Here is an 18,035-nt window from a genome sequence, read left to right as displayed (position 1 = left end):
CTTTGTCTGGGTGAGTGCAGTGCAATCACTGGAAGATCGGTTTCGCCTTGGACTCGGAGGGGGTGGTGAGGAACATTTGTTGGCAGTGCTAAGTAGATTTACTTAATCTGTATTAGCCGATGAGCAAGATCAGCAGCGGTAGCTTTGCAGAGTCTCCATTAACTAATGATATTTCGTGCTTGTTTTCTCGCTTTCAAGTCTAGTTGCTGGGAAATGCCTTTGCAATACAGATCTAAGATAGCGCAGTGCTTGCGTACAGATGTGATATGCTTTTTTCCTGAAAAGCGTCGACTCCTGAAGAACCAGAAGGAACGTCCGCTTTGTTATTAAAGAACTTGGTTCTTTCCCAGGTAGAAATGTTGCCGCTGAAGCGGCACCGCCTCCTGCAGAGTTTGAGGCGGGTCACCCCCGGCCCTCTCCCCCTCGCCCAACGCTTGCCGGCTGCCAGGGGACAAGATGGCGGCGCGAAGCCAGGAAGAGCTTCGATGGGCGGTGCTGGCTGGGCGGGGGCGGGGCCGTCTCCTCACGGCCCGCCGCCGGGCGAGCTGAGGCTGCGGCGCGGGGGCGGGGCCCGAGCCGACAGGGCGGGGAGGTGGGCGTGGCCGCGGTGTGGAGGCGGGGCAGGCCGGTGGCTCGGCGCGCGCCGCCGCCGGTCGCCGTTCCCGCCCCGCGGCCGTTATGCGGCGCGCGCTGCCGCCGCTCCGCGCTCTCCTCAGGGCCGGTGCCGCGGGGCGGCCGCCCCGGCTCCCGGCGCTCAACGGGCTCTGCGGCGCGCCGGCGGCCGAGGGGAGCGGCGGCGGCAAGGTAAGCGAGGGGCCCGGGGAGACGGTTGTGTCCAGGGGGCGGGCGGAGCGAAACCGAAACGGCCTCGGGCGGCGGCTGCCGGACCCGGCCTGGGCGGGGCGCGGCCTCCCGGCGCCCCAGGGTGTGGCGGGGCACGGCCGGGCCGCCCGCGGCGGCTGAGGGGCGGCGGGGGCGCCGGCCGCCCGCGGGGAGCGGCCGTTCCCGCTCCCGGGGGCTTTCCCTGCCCGGGGCGGGGGGATCGTCTCCCTCCCGTCCCAGCCGGGAGCTGCGAGGTCGTTACCGGGGTTCCCTCGGCGGTGCCTGCGAGCCCCCCTCTGCCAAGGCTTTTGCCTTCCGCTGTCACCGAAGAGGAGCAGCGGGAGTCGTTACGGTCGGGCTCGGAGGGAGCCCCGGGCTTCGTCCCGGCTCCTTTGTTGTGGCAGCGCTGCAGATCTCTCCTGTCGCGGAGAGTGTTCCTTTGTGGTCAAAAGGAAGAAAAAAATAGCTGTTAGTTTCCTTATTTCCCTTTCGGATATAGGCTGAATTCCTTGCTTGGTTCTTTTTTTCTCTGTATGCTTGGCAAAAGACTTCTGTTTTTTTTAAAATCTTGCTACGCTGTCGTTCACTGTAAAATTCACGTTTGTAATCTACGTTATTTACAGGTGGCAAAGTTAACGTGAAGAACTGCGGTTTTTACAAAACTATAGTTTCAGTAATTTCACATACCAGCTTACAAAGCCTGCGAAGACTACTGTATGTCCATCAGCAAGCCTGCAACATCATTTCTGCAGCAGGCGGGTTATTTCTAACATAGCGTTCCTCAAAGTGTTGCAGACTACTTGGAGACAGGGGTTGCAGGGGTTGTTGTTTCAGAGGGCTGACAATTATATCGGGGAGAAAGGAGAGGGCTTCAGGGGGAGTTCCAGCATGTAAAACTGAACAAAACCCAACTGCCTAATTTAATGCAATGATAGTGCAATACATTTAAAGTGTTGACTTTATTAAATTGGGCTCTGTAGGGGAAATGTACTCAAACTCGTGGGTTTTCAAACGTCATTGGCGTGCCATGGTTTTAGAAGAGGCAGCAGTGAGAGCCGGTGTGTCAAGGCGTGTGTCTGCAGCCACATCACCTTTCAGGCGGTGGTGGTTGTGGCAGTGCCTATCTCTGTGCTGTACCCAGCTGCAGGAAAAATGTAGCAGATGAATAATTGATGAGGAACAAAGTGCTGCTGAAATAGGCAAAATGCCCTTCTCCCTCCACGGGAAGAACAGTGGGCTGGATTGCTGTCAGGATGTGCCCCGAGACAGCTTGAATAGCAAAGGCTGTCCCACCTCTGCTGGCTGGAGTTGTTTCTGCGCCTGTTCTCCCCATCACACTCGGTCTCAGCACTTAATCTCTCACTCGTTTTTCATCAAACGATGAAAGAGGGGATCATAAATCCTGAGAGTCCTGGATTCCATTTGAAGCATCGGAGAGAAATGAAGCTTAGATTATAGATCCTTTTTAGTCCATCCTTTTCCAACCTGATTCAGTCACGGTTTCATTGCTCAACAGCCCTCTCTCTGTCTCCGCTCCTTAGGCTTATCGCCCAGCTTATCTTTCTTAGCCTCCCTCTCCTTTTCTGGGCTTACCAGGTCTAGCTCTTCGCTTCTTCAAAGGCAGGCAATGGGATAAATTTTAGTAACTCAAACAGCATCTTTGTTTAAGGAGGTGCTAACTTTACCAGTAGGCATTAGTCTGCCATATATAAAACTTAAGAATCAACTGAAGCAATGTCTAAGGAGTGCAACAGATACCTGGCTCGAGTCGAACCTGTTCTGGAACAGGAAAGTACAAGTGACAGCAGGGACAGTTTTAGTATCTAAACATCTTGTAAGGGACGAGCTAAGTACAATACTTGCATTCAAGACCTACCTGCTGCTGAAAAATGTACTTTTGTTTATTTTGTTAGTAGTTTATTTTGTTAGTATTCTGTGCACTGAAATTACCGGTGAAATAGAGTGGGGTTAAATCAATGAAAAGTGTGACTCACTGGCACAGCAGCATGTATTTTGTACCTCTTTTTATCAGTTTAATTCAATTTGTCCCTATCTTCTGAAACGTTGCTTATAAAGCAAGGTAGAACTCATGAGGCTGTATGCATAAGGAAAAGGGAGTTCTAGTGCTCCTTTTTTCACAGTAGGTATTGTAGCATATGAATATAAGATGCTTTAAAATGTGCAGTTAAAAATCCATTCCTTCTCTGTGGAGGCGTCTGTTTTCATTGGGCTTTAGCTTTTGTAAGCTTTATCAAACATGTGTTAAGTCTGGGCATAACTAATGTACTCTTTCTTTTCAACTCTTTCTTACAGCTCGACATGCTGCCATCCTTTGGTTTTCTTTTTGACATTGATGGTGTACTGGTACGAGGAAAGACTCCAATTCCTGCTGCAAAAACAGCCTTTCAAAAGCTAGTGAATTCTCAGGGACAGTTCTTGGTGCCTGTAGTGTTTGTCACCAATGCAGGGAATTGCCTTCGCCAGAAAAAAGCTGATCAGTTGTCTCATCTACTGGGAGTTCCAGTGAGTAGCTTAAATCCTGTTTAGTTATTTACTTACAGTGAATGTGTCAAATATATTACCTTCTATTAAATGCTGTTCAGTTAATCGTTTTTGTTCTTCCCTTAAGCCCCCTGAAATGCTTTGCTGGAGGTATTATAAAAGTAAAAAATGCTGTCCAAAAGCTAATGGTATTTCCGTTGGTAAAGGTACTGATTTCTCCAATGGTAAAGCTAATGGTGATGGTATTTCTTTGCAACATTATTATCGTGGGAATAAATCTTGCCTTCTCCTTCTGAATAAAAAAAGTGCATGCCAGCAACATGAAACTCTGCTCTAGCAAGCTGAATGTCTTCTGTGATAATGTGCAGGATGGGAGCTTCCTGCCTATTTTCAATACGTGTGGCAAAACTTTACCCCCCCGATTTGTGGGCGCAGCAGGCAGTAGGACTTCTCTGTTGTTGAAGACTGTGTTTGGGCCTTACTAAGAGAAAGCCATAAAGTCAGTTCTGCAGTGCCCTTTGTTTCCGTAAGGGCCAGCAGATGTGGGCGTATCTGTATCAATAACATCCTGTGTGTCATGGGTAAAGTAACATCTCGATTATTTTTGAGGTTTTTCGATCTGTAAAGGTGGTAAGAAGCAATTCATAATAGCATACTTCCAGGCAAATAATTTTACTGGGTTTATACCTATTGAAGGAATGGGGATATGTAAAATAAAAGAACGAAGTCTTCTGATACAGTTAAATCAGTTGCTGCAGTCTGGCAAAGGGACCACAGTTGTAACTAGGGCAGTTCTGATTCTTCTTTCCTGTTTGTTTTCTAAATGCGTTTGGTGATTCTGTAAAACTAGGGGAGAAAACCTGGTGTTCATGTTGAATAGAGTAATTCTGGAAGCTGAAGGGGGTGTCTATGACCATTTGTCAGTAATGTGTTTTTTTCTGGCATATTATCAATACATCATCTGTGAAACTTAGGAGAAAATGATATGGCAGGGTTTTAGGTAAATATGTATGATTATGTTGTAATTCACAGAATTTGTCACACCTGTTAACTAAATCTACATATAAACTTACCTGAAAAAAACCAAACTCCTTTTGTTTTTAAATCCCAAACAGATTTCACAAGAACAAGTGATGATGTCACACAGTCCTCTGCGGATGTTCAAACGTTATCATGAAAAATGTGTTCTTGTATCTGGACAAGGACCACTTCTTGATATTGCTCGAGAGTATCTTTAAAAAAAACCCAACAAACACAAACCCACAAACCTTTCTGTTTAAGTATTTTCTTTACTCAAGTTCAGGGGATCCTGTGAATCAACTGAAGACCAAACATTTCAACACTACAAATCCAGTAATAAGCAATGGTAGTTCTTACTATGATGTCAAATTTATGTTTTGGAAACGGTTGGTATGCTGATATTTGCTTCACTTTGTTCTATGTGTTTTTAATGAGGAAGGAAAAAAGAGAAAGAGTTATGGTTTTGACTCATTTGCAAATGACACTTTAGCACAAAGGGTTTGTGCTTCGTTGAGGATGAGAGCCTGGCATTCTATCTATTATTTATCACATCTGACTTTTAGCTCAGTGGCTCAAGATTTGCTTTTAGTGTGCGGCCGGGCCAGGTCACGTTCTTTTTGTAGCCAACATCTAGAGTAGAACTATACTTGAAGATATTTTGCCGCTTCTATACTAACTGCCAAAAAGAACTTGAATTATGTTGATATAATGGTGGTATCAAAGCTTCAAACTGTAATTTAATGACCTTAACTTTTGCATAATTTTCATTCTGCACTTCTTTATTGGGACTTAATTAAAGTTTGTGTAAGTTATAAGTTGTAAAAAATGTATATGCAACTTTGAAGTATAAGCTTTATGTCAAATACAAAGATGAGAAAATGTCACTGAAGGAATATTCCAGTTAACTGTCAAAATTTGTTCGGCATGGGTAAGAGAAAAGTATGTTACAAAGCTGAATACAAAATATAAAAAACATATTTCTGTTAGATAGCATTTTTGTATGGGATAATCTAGTCTTAAAACGACTTTACAAATGGCCTGTGGTGCTAATTCCAATATAAAATCAGGTGGCTTAGTTTGTATAAGTGATATATTTAAATAGCTCTTATTTTCATTTGCATGGTAAGAATTTGCCAGTATTGAGAGTAGCAACAACTGCTTTTTACATAAACGAGCAGATTTAGTTTGATTACCTCTTGTTAACCAAGTTTAAATTATTGAGTTATATCAGCATTTAAGAGCACTACCATGCAAATCGTGAGGTTATTTTTTTCCCCTTTTGGTCCTTTCCTTTTTTGATGTGTTTCAGTATTTATCTTAACTACCTTTAGAGCATAATTAAACCTGATTGGTCAGTTCACCATTTTGCAGAAGACTGAGCTTTATGGTGTTTGTTTATCTAGCAATACATTTGCAGTTATAATGGCCTAAGGAAAGCACAGTTTGTGGAGACTGTATTTTTTCCTCAACTAGCTCATATTTCTTTCCTATAATAATTACACAAGATGATGTCTTGCTGCCAGATGAACTTCTTTTTGTGCTTCTGTAGAGATGATCTTAGAGTATTGCAGGTCTAGAGTGTCTTCTTGCTTTTTATATCATATTTTGAGAAAGATTTATGTGTAATTTTTGTCTTAAGATTTCAGACACATAGGTCTCCCATTTATAAGTAATGGGATGATCGTCTCTTTATCTCACAGAAGTAAAAGTCAGTCTTTGATATATTGCTTTCATTCCTAAATAATTTGCTTTACCAGATAAATTGCATATGTTAGAATTGTTAAAATGAAATTGCCAATTCTTTAAATCTTTTAATAGAAGCAGTTCTATATCCTTAACTGGTATTTTCCCAGCCTTGGTTTCTGTCAACCTATTACCATTGAAACATTGCGGGAGAAACACCCTTTGCTAGATGTAGTTGACCATGACAGAAGGCCTAATGTTCTGGTAAGTATATATTTTTGTTTTAAAATTCTTTGTTTGCTCATTAGATGACATTCTATAATAGGGGTCAATATTTGAACTACCGAGCTAATGCTGTTCTTACAATGTACTTTGACTTTGCTTTTCTGCTGCCTCATTTGTTTTATTACAGGATTTTCAAGAAAAACTGTATAGACTTTTTTTTTTCTATCAGTGGTAATTGTTTAACATAATCTTTGATTTTGTAACTTACTGTTGTGGGAAAAGTTATAATTTAGTACAGGTACCTAATTCAAAATCTGTCTTGGAAAGCTTATTAGATTCCTCAGATGTGTGGAAGACAAAATAAGCTTTTTCCTTCAGTATAGTATTATCTTGGTATTGTTTCTAGGCCATGAGGTTGCTTCGATTGTAAATTAATGCTTTGCAGATAACTAATTTTTCTCCAAAGGATTCCCTTTCTTGTTTATACCATTACTTATATGTATTTAAATATTAACAGTACGTACAGTATGATTTCAACGGAATTGTGCAGAATTTCAAAAAGAAGTGGATACATACACAATAAATACATGCATGTATTGTACATATTCAGGGTCAGTGTATAGAGTGGATTTTTCCCATGTGAAGTCAAGAAATTTTTTGTGGTTCATAGAATCCATAACTCAGTTATATCACCTTTTGCCTTGCTTCTCAACCATGCAGATGTAGAAGTTCAAGAAACTGTTAACTTATTTGTCACCATAGGGAGTGAATCATGAAGTAGAAACTCTTATTTGCTTAGGAAATGTATTATGTGTTATACAATGTGTTTTTCTTTCTTAGCAGTGTTAAAGAAATACATTTCAAAAACTATTTTTCAAATATCTTGTTAATACTAGAGGCCTCTTACTCTGGTAGAAAAATAAACATCCATACTTTCATACACAAGTAAATTAAACAACTGAAGCTTGCCAGAGGAAGTTAAATAGATGTAGGAGGCTAGCGAATGTAGAACATGCTAACTTGTCTGCTATCCATTTGCCACGAGATTTCACTTCAGAATTGAAATTCAAGTTTTCTAAGTAAACTGACATCAGGTATATACCAAAATAGAGAGTACATTTCCTGTCAGTGTTGCAGAAGACAACCGTGGGAGCTATACTTGAATTTATTCTGTTAAAAAATAGTAGTAGATATCTAATCTTGTAGAAAACGTTCATTTTTTTTCTTATTGCAGTACCCCTCTGCTGTGGAGCTTCCCAAGATTGAGGGTCAGTTATCTTTATTTAACTTGCAACTATCCATTTATAGATGAAATATCTTTATTGTCCTCTATAATTAGAATTTATTTTTATATTGCTGGGCACTTCAGAAAGTTGGCTGAGACAATTCTAAAATTTCTTTGTTAATGGCATCTGCCATTAATTTGGAATGTATCATGTGTGATAAAGCTGTTTTTTTGTTGTTTTTTTTAATGTGCGCAGTTTTCAGCCATGTGTTTTTGAAGTTTCAGAAAGTAGGGGCAGTCTGCTTTCCTTTTTATCTTCCTTTAATAGGCTATTGTTGCCTTCCTTTCAAAAATGAGGAGTGAATTGACATGTTCAGAAATAATCGGTCTTGTTTTTACAGTAGTCAGGATGGTCACTTCAGAGTTGTAGTTCAAGAAGCATCTTGTTTCAGCACACTGTATTCACTTTCATCTCATCTGAAGTACAGGAAGGTAGAAACTGGACTTTAGGATTTAAAAATATCCATGTCAGATTATTGCTGGAGACCAGAAAAATGTCTAAAAACAGTGTTCAAATTTTGTTTTAAGATGAACAAAATAATATCTGTGATGGATTATTTAAATACTGTATGTAAACATAGAATTCACAAAGGTATGAAAGACTTAGAAATACAGTTTAGAAGTTAATATTTTGTGGTGCTATGGAGAAACTTAGCCAATTAAAAAAAGGCCCAAATTCTTAAACCTGTAGATTTTGCAGTGGAGTCTTGTTACCTGTGAGATTTTCTGTGAATGAATGGGCATGTAATGTATTAAAACCCTAAGTTAAAGTTAATGTGACTATTTAATCAGTTCATGATTAAATCAAATTACTTGTTCAGTCTCTTCAGACAAGGTTTTAGTGTCAGAGATTTGGTGCCCTGTTAACTAATTCTATAAATGTATTTTGTAATTCTTGTTCTCGTAGCTGTTATTTTGTTTGGGGAGCCTGTCAGATGGGAAACCAATCTTCAGTTGATAATAGATGTTTTGCTGACAAGTGGCTATCCTGGAAATCCATATCACCGTGAAAATTACCCTCACATTCCTGTACTTGCTTGTAATATGGATCTGATGTGGGTAGCTGAAGCACAGTCTCCAAGGTAAGTGCAATTATAACATGTATGTATATCGGGATATATTTGGGGTTCCCTTGTTTCTTCAGTAAAATTCAGAGTTGATACTTTTACACAAAATTCTTGCTATAGCTTCACAGTAGGTCTCAGCTTTGAATACAAGGTCTCTAAAGCAATGCACTTTCAGCAAATGCTGCCTTATTACTGTCTATGTTATTGCATTCAGGAAATCAGTTACTCAAGATAAAAACTGCTTTTAAGACCTAAACCTTTTTGTTTCCCCACTCTTCTGGGAGTGGGGAAAGATAGGTTTTTGCCTGAGGGCCTCAGAGTCTCAGTTCAAAGGAAAAAATGAAAAAATTATCAAGGCCATTGTTTCATTTCATTAGGTCCTTCTTTGGTGTTTCTCTTTTCCACCCTACAGTTTCTGGTAGGGTAAAGAATTGACCCTGCTAGTTGAAAGCAGTGAGTGTTTTTGAGCTGAGGACAATATAGTGAGGTCTTTAAGCAATGCAAGAAAAAACAAGTAGAACACACAGAATAAGGTGGCATGGTCTCTGATAGTGGTTTTGTTTGATTTTGTTTTCAATAGAAGGTAGTTCTTTAATAGTTTTGTTTCCCCTCCCTTCCCACCGGTCCAAAATTAGAGCATAGACTGAAGTAGAAATTGTTATTTTGCCTTGATTGCTGCCTTGATCTTGGGTTGAAGGTCTTGTCAGATACCCTTACTTGAATGCAAAGACCACCTCTAATTATCACATTGGCAAAAGACCTATGTGTGATAGTTTCAGGCTACAGAAAGGCAGCCAATGTATCTACAGTGAATAAGATACGTAGTTTCAGTTGTGTCCTTTGGGAAAGATCCAGTATAAGTTCATTTTTTCCTTTGACAGTGTGACAAGGTTGCATCCGTTAGTGCCATTACCTTCACTATTGGAATATAATGCCATGACTAAGTTGTTTTAAGCTGTTGCTGATAATTACTGGAAATAATTTTATGCTTATTTATTGGTATTAGTTCATAATACAAAGCAACAAGCAGGGTGGAGAGAGGGAATGAAGGGTTAATTCAGAATTCACAAAAGCTAATTCTGTACCACATTTAAAAGTGCTACAGCTGCTTCCTTCTTTGTAGCTTTTTTCCTTAAAAGACTCTTGATTTCTAGGCCATTAGAGACTTAGTTTCTTTGTTAGTACACCTTGTATTATCTCTACTGGCTTCTGATGCTCATTATACTGGTATTTTGGGGGTTTTTAGGCTATAGGTACCTGGTTTGAGCAGATATACTAATCCAGGTGCATTACAAGTTGCCTAGCAGCTCTTGTGAAGTAGTATGTGTAATTTATTGTATAAAGAATTCTTGTTCAGGCTGTTTTGGTAATTCGATATTTCTCAAGTGGTATGTATTAGTTCATCCCTAATCCCACATCCTGACTTCAGTAATGAAGTAAAACTGCTTTCTTTCATCATGAGATTACGTCTTCTAAATTACTGATTTACAGGCTTAGTTGATGATCCATCATCACTGTTTGCACCTTGATCAAAATAACTGAGTTATCAAAAGCATTCTGTAAAATTATAGCTTATTCTTTGATCCTCCTTTGCATCTATTTTGTTTATAGAAACCCATAAAGGTTTTTGTTTCTATATTACAAGTGGGGTTTGGTATACTCTTGTGTTTAAGGAGGGAGCAATTTTCCTCCTGTCTGACTAACTTTCCTTTTCCGTTTTGCCTCTTTGTTAATTTAGCTGATTCTGTTAAGTCAATGCAGAGAGTAGATTACAGGTTAGGCATTATTTCATAAGCATCGCTTTTGTAACTAGGGTGTCTACTTAAATGCAAGTAACGCTACCACAAACTGTTGCTGCGTTTTAAAAATACATAAGTCTGTTATGCTGTCCCAATTACAGGTTTTTATTGTGGCATTTATTTTTCAGCTAATCAGCACTTAATTTTCAGTGAAACAGCTGCGGAAATGTTGCATGCAAACTCAGGGAAATTTGATAGTTACAGGATATGATTTATTCCTAAAAGATCATGAAATAAAGATTTGCTTTTTTTATGTGTACTTAATATCATTTGATTTGTCCTTATATCTGTGTAGGTTTGGGCATGGAACATTCATGGTTTGTTTGGAAAACATTTACAAGAAGATCACTGGCAAAGATCTGAAATATGAGGTCTTAATGGGCAAACCTAGTAAACTGACCTACCAGTATGCAGAATACCTCATCAGGGCTCAGGCAGCAGAAAGGCAGTGGAAGCAACCTATTCAAACTCTTTATGCAGTCGGGTAAGATATCAGAAGTGAAACAAGTACAGGAGGAAACTACTTGCAACATAAGTACCAGCAAAGAAAAACAAGAAAAATACACAACTCTTACTAGTTTGTTTCTCAAATAACACCATTATTGGGACTACCTAACAGCCTTGGTGGTATCGCGTACTTTTTATAATGTTTTTGAGCCTCACTGTTTCTAATCCTGAAAATTAATAATACTTTGCTCCTTCCATGTGTAATTTCTTTTGAAGCACAAAAAGTGGTTTATATGCAACTAAGATTTCTCCCAATTTTTTTTTAATTACTTTTTTATATGTCTGTAATAGGCTGTGTAAATATAACAAAAAAGATTTGCATGGGTGTTTATTTTATTAGGTTTACTGGTATAACACCAACAAGCTTTGAGTAAATGGCAGTTATTAGAGAATGTAGAGCTAGAATTTATTTGTGAGGTTGTTTAGCTTGGTCATATGCTACTGCATGTGCTGTCACATCATAGAATCCTTTTCATAGAAAGAGATAAAGCTGTATTGTATTAAAGACTGTTCCAGAATCTCCAAGATGTTTGGAAATACAATAAGCTCATTCATGGACTACCCTTGATTTCCCCTGCCTCTGCTCCAATTGGCAATTTCAATATGGAGAGTTACTCACTTTTATCATAGTTAATGCTTAATGAAAATGGTGTAATAAAATAGCTATGGGATTGGATTTCTTCCTATCTGCATACTTCTACATAAAAGTTATGTAAAGTATAAAATAAACTGTTAAGGCAAAACTGTAAAAATGTCTTTCATACATTAAAGTTTGACAACTAAAATTGCACTGCTGATTAAAGTTTCTTCTTACTTTTCCAGAGATAATCTCATGACTGATGTGTATGGTGCTAACCTTTACAATCGCTATCTTGAAGAGAACTCCAGAAAAGGTTCAAAATCACGGATTCAGGCCAAAGTTGCTGGTGGCAGAGGATCTGCCACTCTCTCTCAGGATGATGAAATAGACAACAGTTGGGAGAATGAATTAGCATCTGCAGCAGCTGCCCACTGTAGGTCTGTTCTTGTTTGTACTGGGGTTTACAACCCTCACGCCGAGGTTCCCTTGGATACCAGGGAGAGCATAACTGAAACGGTGTTCCATGGCCACAGAGATTTTAGATTTGATCCTGGTTTAGTAGAACCAGATCATATTGTACCAGATGTTGATGCTGCTGTAGACCTGGTCTTCCAGCTGGAGAACTTTGCACCTAACTGATATGACATGACTTCTTAAGGACTACTCAGTGCTATGCTTTTCTTCCCAAAAAACAGTGCTTTAAAATCATGCCACAAACTGCTGCTTTCTAAAAGTTTTACATTTTAAATTGATACAATCTTATATTAAGTATATTAATATACCTATAGATACTTAGGTATATTAATATTCTTAAGTATATTAAATATCAATAATGCTTTCTAAAGTACTTTGAAATACGTAATTTCTTGCTTTAGTTGACCTTTATTGCCCTTGTATTAATTATGTTAGTAGGTATTTTAACAGCAATTTTTCATAGTAGCTCATGCATGTTACTGGTACTTAAATTCCCACTACAGTACCTTTTTTTGTTTGCTGAAAGATGGAGCTTCTAGGTATTGGGGATCTTGAGGATATTGGATTGTGGTGCTGGGGTCATTCACACCATTACACATTGGCTGGTACAGAGCACAACATGTATTACTGCTTGGTGTTCTGCAAGCAAGGAGTGCTCTCGAATTAGAGTGAAGTTCAAGTCTGTTCTGCTGCTTTCTACCTGCTCACGTACAACCCTGCAGCCTTTCTTTTTATCTGTTTTCCTGTGTGTCTGGAGCTGCTATCACTTCTCTCTACTCTGACATGTATAGCCTTAATAGAAATGCCCACGTAAGATGGAGAAGGCTGACTTGTTAACACCATTTTTGGAACTCCCAACTAAGCTGAACACAGTCATGTAAGGAAAGTGGCTAACATTGGGTGCCCTGTGTGGCATAATACCTGGCCTTTTTGTCTTTGCCTTTTTAGCTGCACTTTTTTGAGGAATTTAGAATCTTAGAAAGTTTTAGCAATTATGTTTCAGGTGGTTCCATCAGTTGGACTTTTTTCCACTGAATGAGTGACTACTGTTTGGGCAAAAAGTGCCTAGTAATTTACTTGAAGCTTCATACCACTGTGGTAATTAACTGGCCTTTAGTGGAATATACTTCATCTTGTGTCAGTGTTATATGTTGTTTGGTTCATAGATTTTATAGATGTTCATTTAAAAAAAAAGTAATTTATTTTATGTTATTTTTGTAAAATACTTTTAAACATTTTCATTCAAAAGATGTCTTTGAAAATATTTTTGTGTTAATTTGTTACAACACAGTATATGGTGTACTTGTGACATAAGCTTGGAAAACATAAGCCAGTTAAGTGTGTTTTAAAAACAAAGTCAGTTTACACACAAATACCACTTACTATCACCTTGGGGGCTAGACAGGTTTTTATGGTTGGGGTTTGGTTTTGGGTTTGGGTTGGGTTTGGGTTTTTTTTTTTTTTCAAATTAGAAACTGTACAAACAAAAATCTGGGTCTTCAGTCTTCCCAAGTACTTGCAGAACTAGCAGAAAGCTAGCTTAAAAGCGTTGATAGACAGATGGTGGCATAAAGTGAAATGACTTCCTGGCCAGCTTCTTCACTGCTTATTATCCCGATATCAAAATCTGAAAACCCACATCGCAAACAACATTGCTGCTATGAAGTCAGGTTTTTTTGTTGCGTTTTTTTGTTGTGTTTTCTCTATTTGCAGACCACTGTAATCCCCCTCTCTCTTCTGTCTGGATTGTTGATTCATTCATTCATGTTTTATAAATAGCTTTCAATGTATCTTGCTGGATCCAGTTTAAGGACATTGCTCTAAACAGTGTATTTCCTGTTTCTTCACTGGGAAAGTATTATGGGAGCACATTCTTGCCTTTTTTTATTGGTACAATAAACAGATATACAACTATTTCTTTAGCACTTTTCTGTAATACGCCAACTATTTGCAAAGTATGCCAAATCTTTCTAAGTAAAGGTGGTAGTTTTGTAAAATGTCAGGATGACTTGAAGTTGCATTGTTTCAATACTGAAGCATGTTGCAGAGCTCTTTAACTGTTACTGGAAGTGGTGTCAGGCTGTCAGTGAAGCAAGGAATAAAGATGTGGATGTTGATGAAGAACAGAAAACATTCAGTTTGTTTCTTCTTTTTTCCCCAGAGTACATGTGAACACTTCAAAAGGTTCATGAGGGAACTGTGTATATACTTAAACTTCATCCCTCATGGAAACATTAACTTACAATGTGTATGCAGATAAAATACTGTTTGGCTGTTCAACAGGCTGCTACTGTTTTTTAACTGAAAGGAATACAGGTTTTTAGTCTATATCCCTCTTAGACCATTTAGGCTATGTCTGCATTGCAGGGGTGTGAATGTTGCCTGATGAGTCTGCTTGAGCTATTTTTAATGTGATTCTTTGTATGAATGTATGACTGAGTCCCGGTAGTGGACTAGGGTGCTGCTATATTTGGAGTTGTATCAGCACAAAACAAAAAATAGGCAGTCGTTGCCACAGATGTTGGACAAAGATGATTAGTATATAAGGGTATTACTATAAAACACAAAAGAGAAATGTTAGTGTAGTAGACACTTGTGGTATACCAGTAAGCTAGGCAAATATTTTGGTGACGTATCATGAAAAATAAATTTTTAAGGAAGGATTTGAAGGAGTATAGTGAGTTACTGTTGAGGATGTTTACCTGAAGCTCTTGCCAAATGTGAAGGACCTCACAGCATCCACTTGTAAGATGCTCCCACAACTTCATTGCAGTGCTGAGCTAGGTACATTGGAATTAGACTGTGTATTCCCTAATTAGTACTGCAACCCCACAGCATAGATCTAGCTCTAGAGCCTGAAAGCAAGCTGCTTCCTCAGTGACATGTTCCAATGTTTATGTGCACTGAGCACTTACACCGCAGTTAGAATTTTGAAATTTGAAATTTACTACTGGTGTTAGTAGTATAGCAAACTCCTCACACTTTGCAAAACGAGTAGACAAGCATGTTCCTCCCTCAGTAAGTCCCACTCCAGTTTACATTTCAACTTAAATTTCTGGTGAAAATACTTGTGCTAAGGTGCTGGTATGCGACTCAGGCAAACCTTCTATTCCACCTGCTTTACTCAATACTGAATTCCAGCAAAAGACTTGTCATCTTTATCTTTTTATTACTGTGACACCTCAAAAAGCAGAGATTGTTCATTATATTATTTTTTAATGTCTTACAAATTAAGATGCTACACTGATGGACTTCTAAGTCTTTGAATTTCATGCCTCCTATTCACTCAGGAAGTGGTACAGGTGTGAACTTTTTTGAAGAGAAGTGTCATAAGATATTGCATCGGAGTTACCATTGTAATTTTTAACATTTCCTGCTATGGTACTTTGAAGTGATTAGTGATTCTTTGTTAGTAACAAGCTAAGATGTGGAAATCCGTAGAAGAAATCTCAATCTTTAGTACTGGAAAGGTGTTTTTTTCAGAGTTCTTAAAGAAAACTGAATTTAGTAAAATGTTTGTCCCAATTATTCAGCTAGGAGTGAGATGAATGAATATTATATTAGGTAAGGAAAGATTAAGACCCCGTCTTAACTTTTGTTCTCCTTTCCTTGAATGTCCTCTTACCTGGATTTTCACTTACCTTGTATAACATGTTTTCAGCTTTGACTTTATGTCTTTGAAACAGTGTTTCCCACATGTTATGTTCAGTGTGTTTCAGTCATAACATAGGTAAGCTATTGGATGTTGCAATACTTTTTTCAAATATAAAATGTAGTGTTGAAACACCTAAGTGACCAGGATGTGCAGAAATAGATCACTGAAATCGCTTTTAAAAACAGTTCTGAGAATCTTGCTGAAGTTTCTTGTAAGTAGGACTTGTTCTTTGTGTAGTAGTGTTTTCTTTCTTGATACCTTTTGTTCTATTAAAAAAAAACCTCAAAACCAACCTTTCAAAAATATATCATGTATTTATTTTTGTTAATACAAAACTTGACAATATATTAAACCCCAGTCATGTATTGTCTTCAGTATGACATGTTTTTCTTTAGAAGCATTTTTTAATTAAAGGAATGTATGAGACTTAGATTTTAAGAAAAACAAGTTTTCAGGTATCTCCTCTTCAATATACACCCCCCCCCCCCCCCCCCCGCATTTAAAATTAAATTTATCATGTCAAAACTTGAATACTCTTAAATGTAATGAAAGGAATAATTTATTCTGTAGTATATCCTACATTTATAAAATCAGTCTACTGTGCCTATGGATACTACTTGTTAGGGAATAATCTTTTCAAATTGCAGATTTTTTTAGTAAAAGATCATATCCAGGCAGCCTGCCTTAAAGAGGCGAGTAATTCACAATAATCTGCTGCAGTGTTTTGTAGTAGTTTACTTCTTTCCATAAACTGCTTGGTAATTTTTTTTTCTGGGACAACCCTCCTTATGCTGCTATGTCTTACATTCTTCAGCAACACAAAATGTGATGATATGCTGCAATAGGGTATAATCAAATCACATGTAGAAAAATTAAAAATATTTCAGTGCTAGTAGGAGATGAAACACAGCCTCTGCAATGTGGTGGGATTGGCAGACGACTATCAGTAAGAGTATTGAAAAAGATCCGCTCAAGTGAATGTTTTCTCTAAGCTTCAAAGATATTCTTGCTGGCTGTTGGTGTAGTATTGAAACCTGGTATTCAATTTTTAGACCTCTGTTGGAGTGCATTAGGCTTCATCCAGAGGGAATCCAGCTGATGTGCTTGGTGACTGCTCTGCAGAGCAAGTGGAGGTGATCAGAAGCTTCCCCTCAAAAGACACCGTGATCCAACCACGCAGTAACGCAGATGTACCTATACAGGACCACGCGCTGCAGGAGAGTTGAGGTGGTTAAGTCCAGGATCTGTTAAATTCTGGAAGAATACAGAAGAACACACGTGGGGTTTGGGCTGGGTTTTGAGGGTGCAAAGATGTCTGCTTTCACACATGGCCTGGGTTTGTTTCTCCACTACCATCTGTAGTTTTTGAAGGGGATTATTTGTTGGTTTTGTGCATTAACCTGTTCTTTTGGCAGAAGACAGTGAAATGCTTAAAGTAGAAGACAGCTCTAATTAATCTCCAAATTAATGTCTGGTTCTCTGAGAAGATAGCGGTGGCTTGCCTCCTAAAAAGCTTAAAAAATGAAGCTCTCCAGCCCGTCTCCTATGAATGTGAACAGGTATTAATAGGTAATTTACCTTTTGTTTCCACATACATAAACTGTTCTTCAACACAGCACGCACTGTTCAATAGCCTCCTCAGCATGAGTACAGAGCCCAAGCGTTTCTCAAAGGTATTTAGTTCAGCAGAGCAAAGTCCTGGTGCAATCCACATCCAGGTGGAAGCTCGTTTCACCCTTGAGAAACGACCCCAGCCCCTGTAGTGCGACTGCACAGGACTTGGCTTAATAACTCTGTAGGTGGGAGACTGGAGGCTCCCTTGTCTTAAACACACAAGTATGGGTCGTCTCAGCGAGAGGTGAATTTATTTGGGAAGCGAAGTGGGTAGATTCCCCCTCAGATGGAGGCGGCGCGGGTTTGCTATGGGATTCTCCCGGTGCGGATGAGGGCGGGCAGGTTTCCCGCCCAGATCCCCAGGGGCCGCCGCGGGGGGGCGCTCTCCGCCATCTTGGCTTTATTTACCTCAGCCCGGCTGCCCGCCGTGGCGCTGGGCGCGGGAGGGAAAGAAGTCGGAGTATTGTGACCCTCTCCTTTTTTTTTTTTTTTTTTTTTTTTCTTTTCTTTCTTCCACCCCCCCTCCCTCCCATCACAGAAGTAGTAAAATGCAAAACCATTGCCCCCACGCAGTTCTCCAAGGCTCAGGGTATTTCAGGTTTTCAAACTCCCTGGACTGAGCTCCGGCTTGGTAAGTGGTAATATGGGCTTGGCAGACCCTCAAAAAGCCAGAATGCTTTAAAAATAGCAGATGAGAGTACGCATTCATAAGTTTAGCTTCCTCTCATTTGCACCCTTTCTTGGTTTTGAACAAGTGCAAAGCACTTGTTAAGTTTTTCCTGTCAGTGACTTAGAAATTGTG

At 39.3% G+C, this 18,035-nt stretch overlaps 1 protein-coding gene across 1 annotated transcript; it reads left to right on the top strand.

The window, feature by feature from the left end:
* The first annotated feature begins 653 nt into the window (after nucleotides 1-653).
* Nucleotides 654-13,878, top strand: LOC126049733 (haloacid dehalogenase-like hydrolase domain-containing 5). Its single transcript, XM_049826615.1, has 8 exons — nucleotides 654-804; nucleotides 3,136-3,345; nucleotides 4,440-4,552; nucleotides 6,198-6,291; nucleotides 7,487-7,520; nucleotides 8,445-8,619; nucleotides 10,699-10,887; nucleotides 11,733-13,878. The coding sequence occupies exons 1-8, from the start codon at nucleotides 679-681 to the stop codon at nucleotides 12,127-12,129; spliced, it is 1,338 nt and encodes a 445-aa protein (XP_049682572.1). The 5' UTR covers nucleotides 654-678; the 3' UTR covers nucleotides 12,130-13,878.
* Nucleotides 13,879-18,035: the final 4,157 nt, after the last annotated feature.

Source organism: Accipiter gentilis, chromosome 23 (genome assembly GCF_929443795.1).
Source record: "Accipiter gentilis chromosome 23, bAccGen1.1, whole genome shotgun sequence".
Classification (NCBI taxonomy): Eukaryota; Metazoa; Chordata; class Aves; order Accipitriformes; family Accipitridae; genus Astur; species Astur gentilis.
The sequence above is the reverse complement of the archived record's forward strand: the minus strand, read 5'-3'. Positions and strand labels throughout refer to the sequence as shown.

Coding starts and splice junctions, on each gene's coding strand:
- LOC126049733 (XM_049826615.1), top strand. CDS start 679: ATGCGGCGCGCGCTGCCGCCGCTCCGCGCTCTCCTCAGGGCCGGTGCC. Junction 7,521..8,444: donor GGAGCTTCCCAAGATTGAGG/GTCAGTTATCTT, acceptor TTGTTCTCGTAG/CTGTTATTTTGTTTGGGGAG. Junction 10,888..11,732: donor CAAACTCTTTATGCAGTCGG/GTAAGATATCAG, acceptor TTACTTTTCCAG/AGATAATCTCATGACTGATG.